Below are 17,937 nucleotides of genomic sequence, written 5' to 3'. Positions count from 1 at the left end.
ATTGTCAGTAACTAATTATCTCAAGGCTCAAGAGTACTTGCATGTAGGAATAAGGGCCTGATTTCTGAGGAGTGGCAATCATATGCAGATTGCCTCTCCACTTATTTTTTTTAATGTGACTAAAGAGTTCTACATTTCTGACAGATGATTCCAGTCGGAGCTCCTTCAGAAATGTGAAACTGCACTTCAGTTCTGACAGGTCCTGTTGTAGCACAGAACAGTCATGGGTAAAGAAACCACGTCCCTTTTTTTCCCAAAAGCAGTCATTTGCCATAATCTGTAAAGTTAAAGATCCAGCATCACAGGCAGTCACTGACAGCTCCTGTAAATGGGTAAGTACCTCAGGGAAGTGTCAGGTGAGGGTAATGGAAAAGTAGGATTTTAGATCGGTGCAGGTACATTGTCAGATAGAAAGGAAGGTCAAGCTGCAAAGTGGGCTAGGTATGGAAGGCAGTGTTCAGGGTAGGCACGAGATAAGGGATCAACAGTCCATTTGCAGCATGTTAGAAAATAAAAAGTAACAGCTAATCATGCAAGTTCAATAGCTTTTTTTTAAAAAAAATCTGGTTGGACATTTTATGACACTGACCTGGGGCATGTGGAACTTGAACCCTGAACTTTCTGACCCTGAGGTAGGGATTCTACCAATGTGCACAAGACACTTTCAATAGGGTTATTTTTATTGACAGTTCCTCAAGCACTATTACTGTCATTATGAATGCTTGGCTGAGTTTCTAAAGCTTCACCTCAGCAGAATGCTATGAGTTCACAGTTGATTAATAGCCTTTTTAAATTATTGCAGAAAAAAAAAACTGTCTTAAGTGTAGTTGAGTACACATGACAATTAAATCTAAATCTAAGTATGAACGGAAGTGTTTTCACCATTAAGTATGTATGAGTGCGAGCTACCTTGGATTGTTAGAAGCTTAGGTTATTTTCACCTCCATGTTGCTGTTGAGGTCTGCCCTTGGTGGATAATTAAATTGCTTAATGCAGGGTGCTTTTAACCCAAAACAATCAACTAATTGGAAAATTTCCCAACTTTCCCTGCCTCAGTGGTGAAAATCTGACCTCATAAAAAAGGTAAAACTAGAATTAGGAAATAAATTATTATATTTTTATTTTAGAATTTCTACAGTGTGCGAACAGGCCTTTCGGCCCAACCACAGAGTCCACACTGACTCTCTGAAGAGTAACCCATCCAGACCCATTCCCCTACTCCTACCCCTATATTTACCCCTGACTAATGCACCTAACAGGTACATCCCTGAACACTACAGGCAATTTAGCATGGCCAATTCACCTAACCTGCACATCTTTGGACCACAGGAGGAAATCCACACAAACACGAGGAAAATGTGCAAACTCCACACAGTCGCCTGAGGCTGCAATCAAACCTGGGTCCCTGGTGCGGTGAATAAATCTATTGTTACTAGTAAATCCAATAGAGAATTCAAGAGGAACATTACATCCCGAGAGTGGTTAGAATGAGAACCTTGCCACTAAATGAAATCACTGAGGCAAACAAACAGCTACGGACGCATTCAAGAGCAAACTAAACGATAACACAAAGGTGTAAAGAATAGGAAGAGTATGTTGGTGGAGGTTAAATAAAGGAGTGAAGTGATGCCATGTGGAGTAAAATCCCCACAGGGATCTATTGAGCTGAATTGTTTGCTTCTAACCTGCAAATACCTTGTATTCTAGACACCCTGCAAATCGATTCATTCACAGTTTGAAACCTCAAGTTGATTGTGATCTTGGCAGCTCTAGAGTTTCGAATTAAAATTATGCCTGGCTTGCATTTTACAAATGCATCTGGTTATGTTACTGACAAAAATCTTGCTTGTTTATTATAGACACCAATGATAGTGCAAGAGCATTTATGGATCTTCCTCATTTGTCTCCGATTAGTATAGGAAATCCTAGTCTATGGCACAAATCGAGATGCAACTCCTACCAACAAAGTCATAGTTCCCAGATATGGACGCAGTCGGTTTTGTAGACTGAGCAGCAAGGTGGATGGGGTTGGAGTTGGTAAGACTATGAAAATTGTCAAACATAATCTGATACCTCATGCCTGCCTGGTACTCATTCTGGACCATCCACATAATGGGGAGTTTTAGTCACTCTGGAAATCTCAGTTGCTATTACAACATGCTCTTCCAAATGCATGTTGTAGCCTGGAGGACCAGACAGCAGTAGTAGAGATCCTAGCATTCTTCCAATCACATTCCTGACTCGGAATCTTTCTTGCTACCTGCCTTTGGAGTGTGTGGGAAGCATTTACAATTGATCTTCAGTCTGTCTATGAAGACAGCTTCCTTAACCATGAAGTCCCTGGATGGCACTCAAATCTGAAGTTTCTGGCTCAGGATCCAGGCACACTATGCAGTGCAGCACAAGACCTTGCCATTCATCAGTGAGCAAACAAAAAGACAGCATTAGATATTATCAGCAGCAATGTTTCCTACCCAGTGAATTGAACTGAGCTTTAAACTGACAGCAACTACAAAGTATCATGCAGTTGAACAAATAATCACAGTAAAATGCAGAATGGCCACCCAGCACATTAATAATGTAACTCAAGTACAACAGCCTTTGGGGGAATGGCCACAATTTTTGATTTATAAGCTCAAATTTTCTGTCACTACTTTTCCGGAGCAAATCATATAATGGCCATTGTTAAATGATTTATGTACGTGGGCTCAGTTGTTTTTCCATGTTGATTCTATCCAAAGCTTAGGGGAAAATTAACAAAGGGGGGAAGAAAGCCCACTGCAGCAGTCATTGAAGTAGACCATCTGTCTCCTAAATCCAATAATCAGAAGTTCCTTCCAGAATTCTTTTTATTGTCTGTGGAGGTCAACAAAGAATAGTGATGTATAAAATGTGACACTTTCTAGAGACTCTGTCATTCAGTTGAAATATTAAACCAAAGCCTGTCTATTCAGTTAAATACCAAAATGTCCTATGCCACTATTTGAAGAAGAACACAAGTGTTTTCTTGGGCAATGTTTCTTCATGATCAAAATCACCAGAACAGATTCATCAGTCATTTCTCTTACTGCTACTTTAGGACCATGCAGACTTGCACAAAACAGTGATTAAATTTCAAACATCAGGTGTTGTTAAACTTGAAAGGGCGAGTAAAAGATGTTGCCATGGTTGGAGGGTTTGAGCAATAGGGACTGAATAGGCTGGGGCTAATTTCCCTGGAGCATCAGAGGCTGAGGGGTGACCTTATACAGGTTTATAAAATCATGAGGGGGTATGGATAGGGTGAATAATCAAAGTCTTTTTCCCCAGGGTAGGGGAGTCCAAAACTAGAGGGCATTGGTTTAAAGGTGAGAGGGGAAAGATATAAAAGGGTCCTAAGGGGAAACATTTTCATAGAGGGTGGTGATGTTTGGAATGAGCTGCCAGAGGAAGTGGTGGAGGCTGGTACAACTACAACATTTAAAAGGCATCTGGATGGGTAAATGAATGGGAAGGGTTGAGAGAGATATGGGCCAAGTGCTGGCAAATGGGTCTGGATTGATTCAGAATATCTGGTCAGCATGGATGTGTTGAAACGAAGGGTTTGTTTCCATGCTGTACATCCCTATGACTGAGTATTTGTGTGAAGTGTTTTGGAATATCCAGAAAATGCATTTTTGAAAACAGGCAATGGAGCAGCAGCACTAAAGGCTGCAGAACATAAATATTTTCCTGGCTACTCAGGGATACAACGAAGCACTAAAATCTCCCAAATGTGGCGAAAGCGGTCAGTCAGTTGGAGATAGTTGCAGATGCTGGAAAGTCAGAGTCAATGAAATATGGAGCTGGAAAAAGCACAGCCGGTCAAGCAGCATCAGAGGAGCAGGAGAGTCAATGTTTCGGGCAAGACCCTACATCAGGACAGAGGAGGGGCAAGGGGGCTGAGAAATAAATAGAGGGAGTGGGTGGGGCTGGGGCAAGGTAGGTGGGATGGTGATAGGTGGATGCAGAAAGGTGGTGATTGAGATTGGTCAGGTCAGTCAGTAAAAAATCACTGAAACCTTTCAGTACTGAAAAAAAAGGAATATGAAAGAGAGCAAAGGATAGGCAAATTGAAAACATCTTTGCAAGTATCTAGCCAGATATTGTCCAAGTTTGATTCTTGGCTTGTGCTGAATTCGATTACCTTGACTAGGTCGATAGTAAGCAAAGTGGGAAATCCCGAAGTATCCAGGGTTAAAGTAGAAGATTGTCATCCAAGTTTAACTCCTGAACACTATCATCTAAAAGTCCCATATGTTTGTGGATATTTGGAGAAAGACCAGCTCAGTTCATTTAAAAACTCTCTCCCCCAAACTGCAAGCCTATTGACCCACAAGTCAAAAATAACCATTTGACTGAGGTACTGAGGCATTGCTGTCACCCTTGAAGAGAAACCCATCAATTAGATAATAATTTCACAACAGGAATTGGCAGGAAGAATATTGAGAAAATTACTCAATTTGTATAACAGGAACTCAAATATTCAGCAACTTCAACATATATTGCCTCAAAGCTCTTCACAGGATCGAGGCATTATCAAGAATTATTAAGACAGGTGACAATAAAACTCAGTCAAAGAGTTAGGCCTTAAAGAGCCTCAGAGAAAGAAGTGATTCACAGAAGGATTTCAGAACATTGAATCTAGGCAGCTGAAAGCATGGCTGGGAAAAGATACAGCAAAAGAAACTGAAGGTGTCCAAGACGATGGAATTAGTGAAACAAGACTTTTCAGAGGTTGACAGATCTAACTGAGGTTAGAACAAAATAAGTCAAGGTGAGGCAATGGAGGAATTGAAGATAAAAATAAGTTTTCCTTTAAAAATGCAGGCATTCCTGGTCTGAGAGCCAATATCAAGTCTAACAGTCTGAACTGGACTTGGAGGAAGCTAAATATAATTAACGTTCAAATTCACAAAAATCATGACAGTGTATCATCAAATTGGATTTTACAGAATATTGGTATATTGCTTTATTCCTAAATTTGTCAAAGGGAGGATCTCACCTTGAAGACAAATCCATCTGGGCAGCTGTGCTCATACTTGTAAGCCTTGTACACCACCAGGAACACTATGCAGGTAAGAAATGCCAGTGCAAAGAGAATGAGAACTGTGACCTGCAAAAGAATGAAAAGGTACAGTATTATTTTTAAAAGGGATTTACATGTGGTTCCAAATTTCTCTCAGAGAAACTAGACTCTTGTCATTAAAATGCAGCATCATCTTTACAGACTTGTACTGACAAGATAAAATGATCGTAATGGCCTGACAATTCAGTATGAAATATTACAGAAAACGATGAAGAAAATTATAACTGGTCACTCTCTTCACATTATCTCATCCAGATAACAAAATGAGTCATAAAACGATGTTGATACCAATTTCATGCAAAGGAAAACAACAGGACAACCGAACCAATATGGTGCATATTGTATTTCTGGCCTGGATTGATCACACTGCATGCCACAGTAGACATATTTTTTCAAATCAATAAATGTGTTCAGAAAACAACTATTTTGAGCAACCTCGATCCTCTGGTAGACCAAAAATTCATTATTAAAATTCTGCAGTATAAATTATAAATTAAAGAAGGCGACAATGTAGAGAATATCAAGTGACTACAAATTAATACAAATAGTCAATTTTTGCGACTGCAAAACACTATCTTTCCAAGCTTCAAGCAAGTTAAAGGTAACTGACTATGAAATGTATTCATAAGGGGCAAAGTTATGACAGTGTGATCTGTATCTGTACACTTTATTGAATGATGGTCCATTTGGGGCGGCACGGTGGCACAGTGGTTAGCACTGCTGCCTCACAGCGCCAGCAACCCGGGTTCAATTCCCACCTCAGGCGACTGACTGTGTGGAGTTTGCACATTCTCCCTGTGTCTGCGTGGGTTTCCTCCGGGTGCTCCGGTTTCCTCCCACAGTCCAAAAATGTGCAGTTCAGGTGAACTGGCCATGCTAAATTGCCTGTAGTGTTCGGTAAGGGGTAAATGTAGGGGTATGGGTGGGTTGCGCTTCGGCGGGTCGGTATGGACTTGTTGGGCCAAAGGGCCTGTTTCCACACTGTAAGTAATCTAATCTAATCTAGCTCTAACATCTGGATTGAAACCCACAAGAGATCACATGGTTCGCAAAGCCTGCAACTATTATGATAAGTACAATCTTAAGATTCTGCAAAACAAGAAATCAAACTGTGGCAAATACCACACAATTCAAAATGCAAACAAATGCACACAGTTCTCTACAGTTAGAAAATGAATGAAATTATCATTCTAGTGTTCCAACTGAGATTAGACAAGAATTGACTGCAATAGGTTTTCAATTCAGCTTTATTTAGGCCATTTCTCTATGCCTTCTTTTTATTAGTAATTATCAGTAACATACTTTAAATCAAAACACCGAAAAGCGATTCAAAGATGTGTAAGATTTTCTTATAGACTTTAGCTAGGAATTTGAATATTCAGGGACAGAAATGAGCCTGGTTGCTTCTTAGGGCTTAGACACCATGCTATATGATCAACACACACATTATCCAAGGGGTGCAAGGATTGATGGGCATTGCTCCTTGAGTTTCCTCAACATTCAAGAGGCAAGTTACTGATACTAGACACATCCTCCAAGGAAGACTTCAAATTTTGGGCAACCTGACTCAGAAATCCTGTCGGGTTGCTCCAGCAGGATGTAAGGAGCTATCTGATTTTATAGGTCACTGAGCCAAATGTTGGTCAGTAAGAAACAGTCAGACACCAAGCAAAAATCCTTAGGGGTCTCCAGCAGCAGTGGTGCAGGAATGGGAACAGAAGCCCCTGTAGAGGTTTCTCTGCCAGGACTGCATAGAAAGCAATAGAATCAGACAGAGAGAAGACAGAAATTGTCTTAATTTCCTGAAAAACAAAAAAAAACAGCAAACCATGCTAAAAAGATGTTTTCCCTCTATGGGAGAGTCTAGATTCGGAGGACATAGTGTCAGAAGAAAGGAGTGTGAATTTATGACTGCTATGAGAAGAAGGAGTTTCTTCTGAGGGTTGAGTCTCTTTGGAACTCCTTGCCACAGAAAGCTTTGGGGACAGAGTCCTTGTGTATATTTAAGGCTGAGATAGATAGGTTTTTGATTAGTAGTGGAAATCAAGGATTATTAGGGGCAAACAGACAGGAAAGTGGACATATCAAACATCAATGTTGAATCAGCCACGATCCTAACAGAATGGCAGAGCATGCTCGAGGGACTGAACGAACGGCTTAGTCCTACTTATTTCTTATGGCCTTAAATGCTCAGCTTCAATTTCAACACAACCAAGAATGCATGAAGATTCAAAACGGCCAACACCTAAAGGAGGCATACATCAAACAATGTTTTGCTGAGCATAACCGTCATCTGACAAAATATATTAACTTAAGGTGTTGAATTAGGAGTCTCTCATTGATTAGAATCAGTCTCCACAAAAGGGAGCTTATTTTTTAAAAAAAAACACAGAAAAGTTGCTCTTGACCATAAATGTTACTGGAGAAAACATGTTAACCATCAATGTAATGGAATTTTGGACAGATGGTTTGTGTTATTGTAATTTTAATGATTGAAGGCAACATACTAATATGATCATATTCTACTCAATGGGCAGATGAACCAAGCAGATAGCATATGGTAAATAATGTAAAACTGACAAAATAGCTGTAGTTTAATTTTATGACTGAATTGGACTTTATCCCAAATTTCCTTTATTTCTGCAAGTTTCAGGCATCTAAAACCTAAATGATTACATTTTTGATTCATCTCATCTTTGTTATGATTTCCTGCATTATAAACCTCAGGCCTTCTGGAGGTTTCCATAAAAAGGAAGGCTATATGATTTAAATGTCGATGGATTGGTGCCGTGTGTTGATCAGACCCCATTCTCTGTAAGTAATTTTAAATTGTCAGGAGCCCTTAAATTATTTCATGTAATGAAATGTACGTATCAGTGCCAGTAAACCATGATTAGATATAACGTTGCCACAGAAAAAAAGCGTCAAAGCCTCATTATTCTCCTCTATTACCAGATCAACAATGTGGGATGTAGATAAATGTCAACAATACTCATCATCCTCTGAATATTGACAGCTTGCATCAAAACTATCCCCTGTGGTTGAAAATGCAGTTGTAAAACATGCACGTGGTCTGACCCCAGATGTAATAAGGAGTCACCATGAGGCATAGTGCAACATTGCTAGCTTGATGACATATGATGTGCACCATATGCATACACTCATGCCTAGCCACAGGGTCTGTCACAGCTGTATTTCTGTCCATCATAGAATCACCCTGATCAATCCAACAAAGAAATCCAGTCTGTCTGACTGCAGCATCATTCCAGATAGCATGCAAGAGTGACTCATTGAAAATCCATCACAAAATTATATTTTCCCTACCAGTGAGCTCACCGACCAGATTATTGTAGGATTCATCACATTTCAGCATGCCCTGTGCATACAAATCTTCCCTTTTCAGATTGCATTTCTGTTTAGCACTGGGTGAAGAATGAGGTAGCCACTCAGTCATGCGAGAAGACAATCAAAAATTGCTGCTGAAAGCATGTTCAAACAAGTCAGGCAAAACGTAAAAGTTCGATTTAATATCAAAGACAAATTTTCCTATGCTTTAAATGGCACGGGCAAGGGCGAGAAAATTAAGGAAATACAGCAAGAATAAAAAAAATTCCCAATGAGAAAACAAGTTTCCAATTTTGCATTTGGGAAGTAAATAGGGAGATCTGAATTGTGTGGTGACTATCTTAGAGTCATGGAGTCATGGAGTCATAAAGACGTACAGCATGGAAACAGACCCTTCGGTCCAACCTGTCTATGCCGAACAGATATCCCAACCCAATCTAGTCCCACCTGCCAGCACCCGGCCCATATCTCTCCAAACCCTTCCTATTCATATACCCATCCAAATGCCTCTTAAATGTTGCAATTGTACCAGCCTCCACCACATCCTCTGGCAGCTCATTCCATACACATACCCACCCTCTGCGTGAAAAAGTTGTCCCTTAGGTCTCTTTTATATCTTTCCCCTCTCACCCTAAACCTATGCCCTCTAGTTCTGGACTCCCCGACCCCAGGAAAATGACTTTGTCTATTTATCCTATCCATGCCCCTCAATTTTATAAACCTCTATAAGGTCACCCCTCAGCCTCCGACGCTCCAGGGAAAACAGCCCCAGCCTGTTCAGCCTCTCCTTGTAGCTCAGATCCTCTGACCCTGGCAACATCCTTGTAAATCTTTTCTGAACCCTTTCAAGTTTCACAACATCTTTTCGATAGGAAGGAGACCAGAATTGCACGCAATATTCCAACAGTGGCCTAACCAGTGTCCTGTACAGCCGCAACATGACCTTCCAACTCCTGTACTCAATACTCTGACCAATAAAGGAAAGCATACCAAACACCTTCTTCACTACCCTATCTATCTGCGATTAAATGGGGAAAATTAACCTTCTTCCAAGGCAGCTGAACGAAAATGGGGTAAGCGCAAAATGTAATCAGGAACACACGGTCACTAACACAAAACACTGAAAATTGAACCCTTGCCATCTTTACACCAAACTTAAATGCACAATACGGAAACTAAATTGCTGCCACTGCAAGGAGAATAGGCAGAGTAAATTACTGCTTTTCTCTTCAGAAGTGGTTGCTGCAATTTCCATGGGCGACCCTGCCAGGGGCAATTAATCATGCATCCACTGATTATAATGCCATCCATCTGCCATTCAATTGAAGGGTCCTTTTTTCAGCATCCATTAACAATGTTTGATGCCATAAGTTTCAATCATGACTGCTATATACTTCGCATTAATTGCACTCCCCTCCCCTCCCCCAAGTCATGTTAGATATACAAAGCTACACAGGCACATCAGAAAAAAAAAGGCTCACTTAGCTTTGTTAATTTTGCATCACTTTTCATATCTGACAGTGGAACACATCACAGAGCTGCAACATTCTCACAACTGAGTATGTGAAAGGGTGGCTTTAGTGAGTACTACCATTTTTTATTCACTCATGGAGACATGGGCATTGCTGGCTCAGCCAGCATTTATTGTCTGTCCCTAATAAACATGTGGCAAAAAGATTGGTGTGGGAAAGAGGGATTCTATTTCGTGGGACATTGGCATCAGTTTTTGAACCGGAGGGATCTGTACCGATAGGACGGTCTCCACCTGAACCGACCTGGAACCAGTGTACTAGCAAAAAGGAGAAATAGGGTGGTCACTAGAACTTTAAACTTGTGAGTCGGAGGAGGGGGGTTGGGGAGGGAAAGGCAACAGGAAGTATGGAGTCAGATAGATAAGCATCAGGTTAGCATGTGAGCAGGGTTTAAGTTCGAGGCAGGCTAGGAATAAAGCAAGAAGGAAGGATAACTTAGGACGTATTACTAGAGATGCTGGAAATCATGAGGATAAGAAAATTAGCATTAAGGTGCTTTACCTGAATGCTCATAGTATTCGTAACAAAGTAGATGAATCAACAGCACAAATCATCATGAATGATTGTGATACGGTAGGCATCACAGAGACTTGGTTGCATGGGATTCAGGGCTAGCAGTTAAACATTCAAGGATTTACAACTTATCGAAAAGACAGGGCAGAGTGGGCAGGGTTGCCTTGTTAGTTAAGAATGAGATTAAATCTATGGCACTGAATGATATAGGGTCAGATGACGTGGAGTCTGTGTGGGTGGAGTGGAGGAACCACAAAAGGCAAAAAAACCATAATGGGAGTTCTGTACAGACTTCCTAACAGTGATTAGGAGCAGGGATGCAAGATGTAAGGAAATAAATAGGGCATGTCAGAAAGGCAAGGTCATGGGGGGACTTCCATATGCAGGTGGACTGGGTGAATAATGTTGCAGGTGGATCCAAAGAAAGGGAATTCATGGAATGCTTACAGAATGGTTTTCTGGATCAGCTTGTGATGGAGCCCATAAGGGAGCAGGCTATTCTGGACTTCGTTCTATGTAATGAGCCAGACTTTATAAAAGACCTTAAAGTCAGGGAACACTTAGGAGGCAGCGATCATAATATGGTAGAGTTCAGTCTGCAGTTTGAAAGAGAGAAGACAAAATCGGATGTAATGGTGTTACAGTTAAATAAAAAGATAATTACAGGGGCATGAGAAAATCAACTGGAAGCAGAGCCTAGTGGGGAAGACGGCACAGCAACAATGGCAGGAGTATCTGGGTGTAATTGAGGACACAGTACGGAGGTACATCTCAAAGAAAAGAGACTATCCCCTGATTAGACAGGGGTTAGACAGCCAAGGCTGACAAAGGAAGTCAGGAAATGTATCAAAGAAAAAGAGAGAGCCTATAAAGTGACCAAGAGCACTGGGATATCAGAAGATTGGGAAGACTACAAAAACAAACAAACAGAGGTTAAAAAGAGAGAAATAAGGAAGGAGAGGATCAAATATGAAGGTAAGCTAGCCAGTAATATTAGAAATGATAGCAAAAGTTTCTTTCAATACATAAGAAACAAACGAGAGGCAAAAGTAGAAATTGGGCCGCTCCAAATTGATGGTAGAAGGCTAGTGCTGCGAGATAAGGAAATAGCTGAAGAACTTAATAAGTACTTTGTGTCAGTCTTCACAGTGGAAGACAGAAGTAATATCCCAAAAATTAAGGACAGTCAGAGGGCAGAGTGGAGTATGGTAGTCATTACAAAAGAGAAAGTGCTAGAAAAGCTAAAAGGTCTAAAAATCTATAAATCTCCTGGCCCCGATGGGCTACATCCTAGAGTTCTGAGATAGGTGGCTGAGGAAATAGCAGAGGCACTGACTGTGATCTTTCAAAAATCACTGGAGTCAGAGGAAGTCCGATGATTGGAAAATCGCTGTTGTAACCCCCTTGTTCAAGAAAGGATCAAGACAAAAGATGGAAAATTATAGGCCAATTAGCCTTACTGAGGCTGTAGTTAAATTCTAGAATCCATCATTAAGGATGAGATTTCTAAATTCTTGGAAGTACGGGGTAAGATTAGAACAAGTCAGCAATGATTTAGTATGGGGAGGTCATGCCTGACAAACCTGTTAGAATTCTTTGAAGAGGTAACAAGTTGGTTAGACCAGGGAAACCCAGTGGATGTTATCTATGTCGACTTCCAAAAGGCCTTTGAAAAGGTGTCTCATGGGAGGCTGCTGAGCAAGGTGAGGGCCCATGGTGTTAGAGGTGAACCACTGGCATGGATTGGGATTGGCTGTCTGACAGAAGGCAGAGAGTTGGGATAAAAGGTTCTTTTTCAGAATGGCAGCTGGTGACAAGTGGTGTCCCACAGGGTTCGGTGTTGGGGCCGCAGCTGTTCACATTATATATTAATGATCTGGATGAAGGGACTGGGGGCATTCTGACGAAGTTCGCCAATGATACGAAGTTAGGTGGACAGGCAGGTAGTACTGAGAAGGTGGGCAGGCTGCAGACTTACAGTTTAGGAGAGTGGTCCAGAAACGGCTGATGAAATTCAACGTGAACAAGTGTGAGGTCTTGCACTTTTGAAAAAAAAAATACAGGCATGGACTTTTTTTAAACGGTGAGAAAATTCATAAAGCCAAAGTACAAAGAGATCTGGGAGTGCTAGTCCAGGATTCTCTAAAGGTTAATTTGCAGGCTGAGTCCATGATTAAGAAAACAAATGTAATGTTGTCATTTATCTCAAAAGGGTTGGAATATAAAAGTAGCGATGTGCTTCTGAGACTTTACAAAGTCTAGTTAGGCACTATTTAAAATGCTGTGTCCAATTTTGAGCCCCACACCTCAGGAAGGACATACTGGCACTGGAGTTTGTCCAGCAGAGATTCACACGCATGATCCCTGGAATGGTAGGCTTGACATATGATGAATGGCTGAGGATCCTGGGATTGTATTCATTAGAGTTTAGAAGGTTGAGGGGAGATCTAACAGAAACTTACAAGATAATACATGGCTTAGAAAGGGTGGACACTGCGAAGTTGTTTCCGTTAGGCGGGGAGGCTAGGACCTGTGGGTACAGCCTTAAAATTAGAAGGGGTCAATTTAGAACAGAAATGAGGAGACATTTCTTCAGCCTGCCATGGAGTGCAGTGGAGGCCGGGACGTTGGGTGTCTTCAAGGCAGAGATTGATAAATTCTTGATCTCGCAAGGAATTAAGGGCTATGGGGAAAATGCGGGTAAGTGGAATTGAAATGCCCATCAGCCATGATTAAATGGCAGAATGGACTCGATGGGCTGAATGGCCTTGCTTCCACTCCTGTGTCTTATGGTCTTATGGATACTGAACACCAATTGATACAGCAACAGAGTGCAGGTCTGAGCACGTATCTGAATGTGCTGAACCCAAGTCTCAATGGCAGGAGCCAGCCTGTCCATAGAGATACAGCTGGGGCCAGCATGGTACTTATAATGTTGGTGGACGCATCCATCCAATGATCTCCGTTACTGACTGCCTGATAAACCTGCTAGCTAACCCTAAGCCTCTCCGCGCATTTGACATAGTCACTAATGGCCGAATCCATAGAATAACCTGCTTGGAGCTGCATAGGTGCCCGACTTCCAAATGTCCTCTTGCTGAAGAGAGCTGTGCATTTCTACCTCGACCAGCTGCGGAGATAAATCAGTGCATGCTCACCAGATTGTGCTCCTGAGGCTAATCTAGAGATAGAACCCACCGAGGTGAGTCTCCAAAGGATGCAGGCGAAACCCATGCCAGAACATCCATCTAGGGGCCTCCTCAGAGGCTCAGCTGAGCATATGGAGTACTGGCTTCTTTCTCACTATAGCTTGCTGGTTCATTACAAATTGCACAGGAGAGGGAATTGGGTGTGAAGAAAAGGGAGAAAAGCTTGTTCAAGATAAGAATGAGTTGTACCAGTATTAGTGGGAGAGCAGTGCAGGATAGCACGATGAAGCTCACTCAGTTGTTTATCCACAGAAGTCTGTACTCTTACATGAACGTTCACCCTCTTCTCTGGCCAACCCCAGCATTCTGTCCTCACACCAGAAATCCACCAATCCAACACTGCTCTTGGCCTTCTCTAAGGAATTAATATTCTGGAAGCAGATGGGATAATAGATGGTGGCGACGCGGGGAAACAGGTGAAGAAGTGTCCCCAGAATGAGTAGGAAGCGTAGAGAGCAGAGAATGTTAGTGGTTTGGCAGAATGATGCAGGTGAGAGCCAATGAGTAGACATGTTGCATACCATATTGAACAGTTGCAGTCCATGAGTCTTGGTGAGTAGCAATAGCAGAGCTGGAAGAAGAAGTGTGGGCCTAAGAGTGAGTGATGTAGAGAGAAAATGGTCAGTTAGCTTGGATGACTGGTTTACCATATAGGATTATGCCCAATGCGGGTTTAATTCCCATACCAGCTGAGCTCACAATGAAGGAGCTGTATTGTCAGCCTCGCCCCTTGCCTGAGGTAAGGTGATCCTCAATTTAAACTCTACAGCCCTCTGGGGCTTACCCTGTGGCTTCTTTTCTGCAAGGCTGTGCATTATATTTGAGCCTGGATACCAACCACACTGACCCAAGCTGCTCTGTCCAGGCTGGCTCCACCTAGTGGCATGGTCTCCTTTGGAAGGACGGAGGGAGGAAACTGCCCTTTCCACAGCCACCTCCAGGTCTCCATTGGCAAGACAGGATACCAGCTTCCCTTTCTGGGCCACACTTTCGCCAACAATGAGAGTGTAACAGTGTGCAGTGGTTTCTGGCTTGCGGCATCTGATGTACCATAGAGTGAACAATTCAGAGACCTAAGAGTGACAAGCACTTCTGCATTCTAGCTGCACAAGCCAGGTGGGAGAGAGGTCAACTATATTACGTATAAGCTGAAGAGGGTAAAGTTGACATGGGCTCTGTTGGACAGCCCACCATGAATTTCTGAGAGAAATACTTCAGCAAAATGTAAAAGAGTAAATTCAGCCCTATGTAAAAAAATGAAATAGCAAAAAGATGTATATGAAAGTTTGAGTTCACCTTGCTCACGTTCAAATATGGAATATTCTAAACAAATCTGCCATCCTTACCTGGTCTGGCCGACATGTGACTCCAGATCCACAGCAATGTGGTTGGCTTTTAACTACCCTCTGGACAATTAGGGATAGGCAATAAAAGCTGGTCTAGTCAGAGATTCCCACATCCCATAAGTGAATAGATTTTAAAAATTCCAATTTGGAAATATAACACACACAAAATACTGTTTCCCTACAGTATGGAAACAGGCCCTTCGGCCCAACAAGTCCACACTGACCCTCTGAAGAGTGACCCACCCCTCATTATTAACCCTGACTAATGCACCTCAAACTATGGGAAATTTAGCAAGGCCAATTCACTTAACCTGCACATTTTTGGATTGTAGGAGGAAACCCACACAGACACAAAGAATGTACAAACTCCACACAGACAGTTGCCAGAATCGAACCCATGTCCCTGGTGCTGTGAAGCAGCAGTGCTAACCACTGAGCCACCATACTGCCCGGTTCTATAAGCTTACTTTGTTCCAAATGTCAGATCTGGTTGCAATAAAGCAAACTAAATTCAGTGTGGGTATTTACTTATTTAGCTGTATTTAAAATGCACATAACACATTTGTCTCATAAATTCATGTTTCACATTGTAAAAATCACAACTCAAAATATATTAATGAAACACATGACTGTAGAAATTACGAGGTTCGTTTAAGAAATATAATGCCTTGCAAAAATTAGATATTTTTCGCTCTGGTCAGAGAGACTAGCTGAATTAATTAGCAACTCCTAACTGAGCATTTAACACCACATTGTGGTAACAGAGTACACTCTCATCAGCTGAGATCTGACATGAATGTACAGTAAACTTTTATTTGGCCCTCTATGAACCAGAATCTTCTAGTAACCAGAACTTATGACAGTTCCTTTTTTTTTGGAAAAAGCCAGGCACAATCAACATTTAGATAATGCATTCATTCCTTAAAGTAATAACAAAATGGTGTAGACTATATATCTGCAGAAGATATTCTTAGACTTTAATTTGATTCACTATATTATCAGGTCGATTTTGATTATTCTCTTAGAACAAAGATACATCGCTCAGAGCAACTGTGAATAAAATTGACAGCTCAATTTTTTTTGTGAGAAAAGCCATTCAGAAGGTCGAGGAGTCAGTTGTGGGGTCAGCCTCGTCTTTAGTTGTGGGGTTTGTACAGTCATGCCCTGCTTTACCGGATCTCCTTGACTACTGAAATACTTTCCCTCTCTGCTCAACCCTTCAAAAGGCTATTTGTGCCCAGAGAGATGTAATGCCCTGTTAAATCATTTTTTCATTATCCAGCACCACCTGGGCATGCCAGATAACACAGACTTTACATCCTCGGGTAGTACAGATCCTGTTCCCATGGCAAACCTCCGATCGAATGTTAGGCAATCTGCTCGAGAAAACATTTTGTCACATCTACTGATAGTTTAAAGTTTCTTTTCACGTTAGCAAAATATAAACTGTCCACGATTTTAAGTCACACAAATTATATGCTCAGACCTGAATGATCAGATTATTCAAATTGATGACCTTTGAATTAAGAGGCGACTGTATTTTAATTTCAACATCAGGGGAATAATGAAATACATGAACAGATGCCAACATTTGTATGAATTTTTTAACACAAAGAATTCATGAACTGCTATAAATGATTCACACAGGAATTCACCCCTGATAATTATTCACAGAGGAATTCACCCCCCATGCAGTCACTAGACTTGGTTGTCTGATACTTCACAGTCAGTTTGGAGGAGCTTTCAACAATGTGCTTTCCATCTGGAGATGAGGACTGTACACCACTAATATACTATGAAACAAGATTGCAAGCAAGGTAGAGACACCCTGTTCCCACCAAAGACATGTTGTAGTGTGGCTTGGCCAAGTATCAAAGCACAGTTGGACTTCCCCTTCTGTCTCGCAGTGTGGCACCAAACAACAGACTTTCAACAACTTGTCTAAGATTCACTGTAAAATTTACAATCATTTGCCTGCAGAGTTTATTAATCAAAGTTGTTAACATAGCTTCCTTATCACTGAATGGAATCAGTGCAGCATCTGATGCGATCAAGACATGCATAAACCTACAATGGAAGCATCTGACCAAATTCTTATTCAGAAAGTGACTGCTATTCTTCTGGCTTTCCCACTAATACTTGCAATGCAAAACAATAGAAAGAATTCCACTGGGCTTAAATGGCACCAAATAGGTCCCCGGTTGCAAAATCTTGAGGAATTAAATCAAAATATAAAACTTTTATATTCAGTTGTAAATTGAATATGACACATTCAGGTTAAAATGGACCTCACTGACTAGCCTGTTGTTCTCTATAGTATAAATCAGTCCAGAGTTCAAATCTTGCTACCAATTTACTGAAACACTTTTGAACTCCTGCACCGAATACAAGCTAATGGTTAATTCCTTGCATCTCCAACCTTTCTGTCTATATTTTAAATCAATATTATATAGGCTTTGCAGTGTAGTGGGTAACATCATCATTATCTTGGAGCCGAGTGCTCCAACTTCAAGAAACATTTCAGAACAGCTTGGCCTTGTAAGAAATATCCAAGACATGGTTTAATGTTCCCAATTAGCCTTGGGAATCCTAGCACCACCTCCACACGAGACCCCAGTGGAAAAGCAAAGATAGTGTGCAAAAATAAAAATCAATACGACCACGAATAACCTTCTCTGAATCTTCTCCATGTTCCAATCAGACCTGCTGACAAGTTCATCCTCCTCCTGACATCCTCAACATTTGAACATCACACACACATACATATAAAATCCTTTATCACAAGGATTTTAAACCCAGTGCACCGTCAGCAACATCTTAAAATTTTCTTTTTCTCAATGTGACAGATGTAATGGTTAACAGCCAGTGAAAAAATCTTATTAGGG

General features: G+C 41.3%; 1 protein-coding gene across 2 annotated transcripts in view; it reads right to left on the bottom strand.

Annotated features, from left to right (window-relative positions):
• The window catches only part of LOC122539423 (neuronal vesicle trafficking-associated protein 1-like), a 66,717-nt gene that overhangs the window by 7,260 nt on the left and 41,520 nt on the right, over positions 1-17,937 (bottom strand). For both annotated transcript variants that reach the window (XM_043674247.2, XM_043674248.2), the window contains exon 4: positions 5,024-5,134. In XM_043674247.2, coding sequence (XP_043530182.1) covers positions 5,024-5,134 — 111 coding nt within the window. The remainder of the gene's footprint in view (positions 1-5,023; positions 5,135-17,937) is intronic.

Source organism: Chiloscyllium plagiosum, unplaced genomic scaffold (assembly GCF_037043375.1).
Source record: "Chiloscyllium plagiosum isolate Xiang-an unplaced genomic scaffold, Cpla_swu_hap1 HiC_scaffold_36, whole genome shotgun sequence".
NCBI lineage: Eukaryota > Metazoa > Chordata > Chondrichthyes > Orectolobiformes > Hemiscylliidae > Chiloscyllium > Chiloscyllium plagiosum.
Note: the sequence above shows the minus strand (reverse complement) of the source record. Positions and strands in the feature narration are given on the sequence as shown.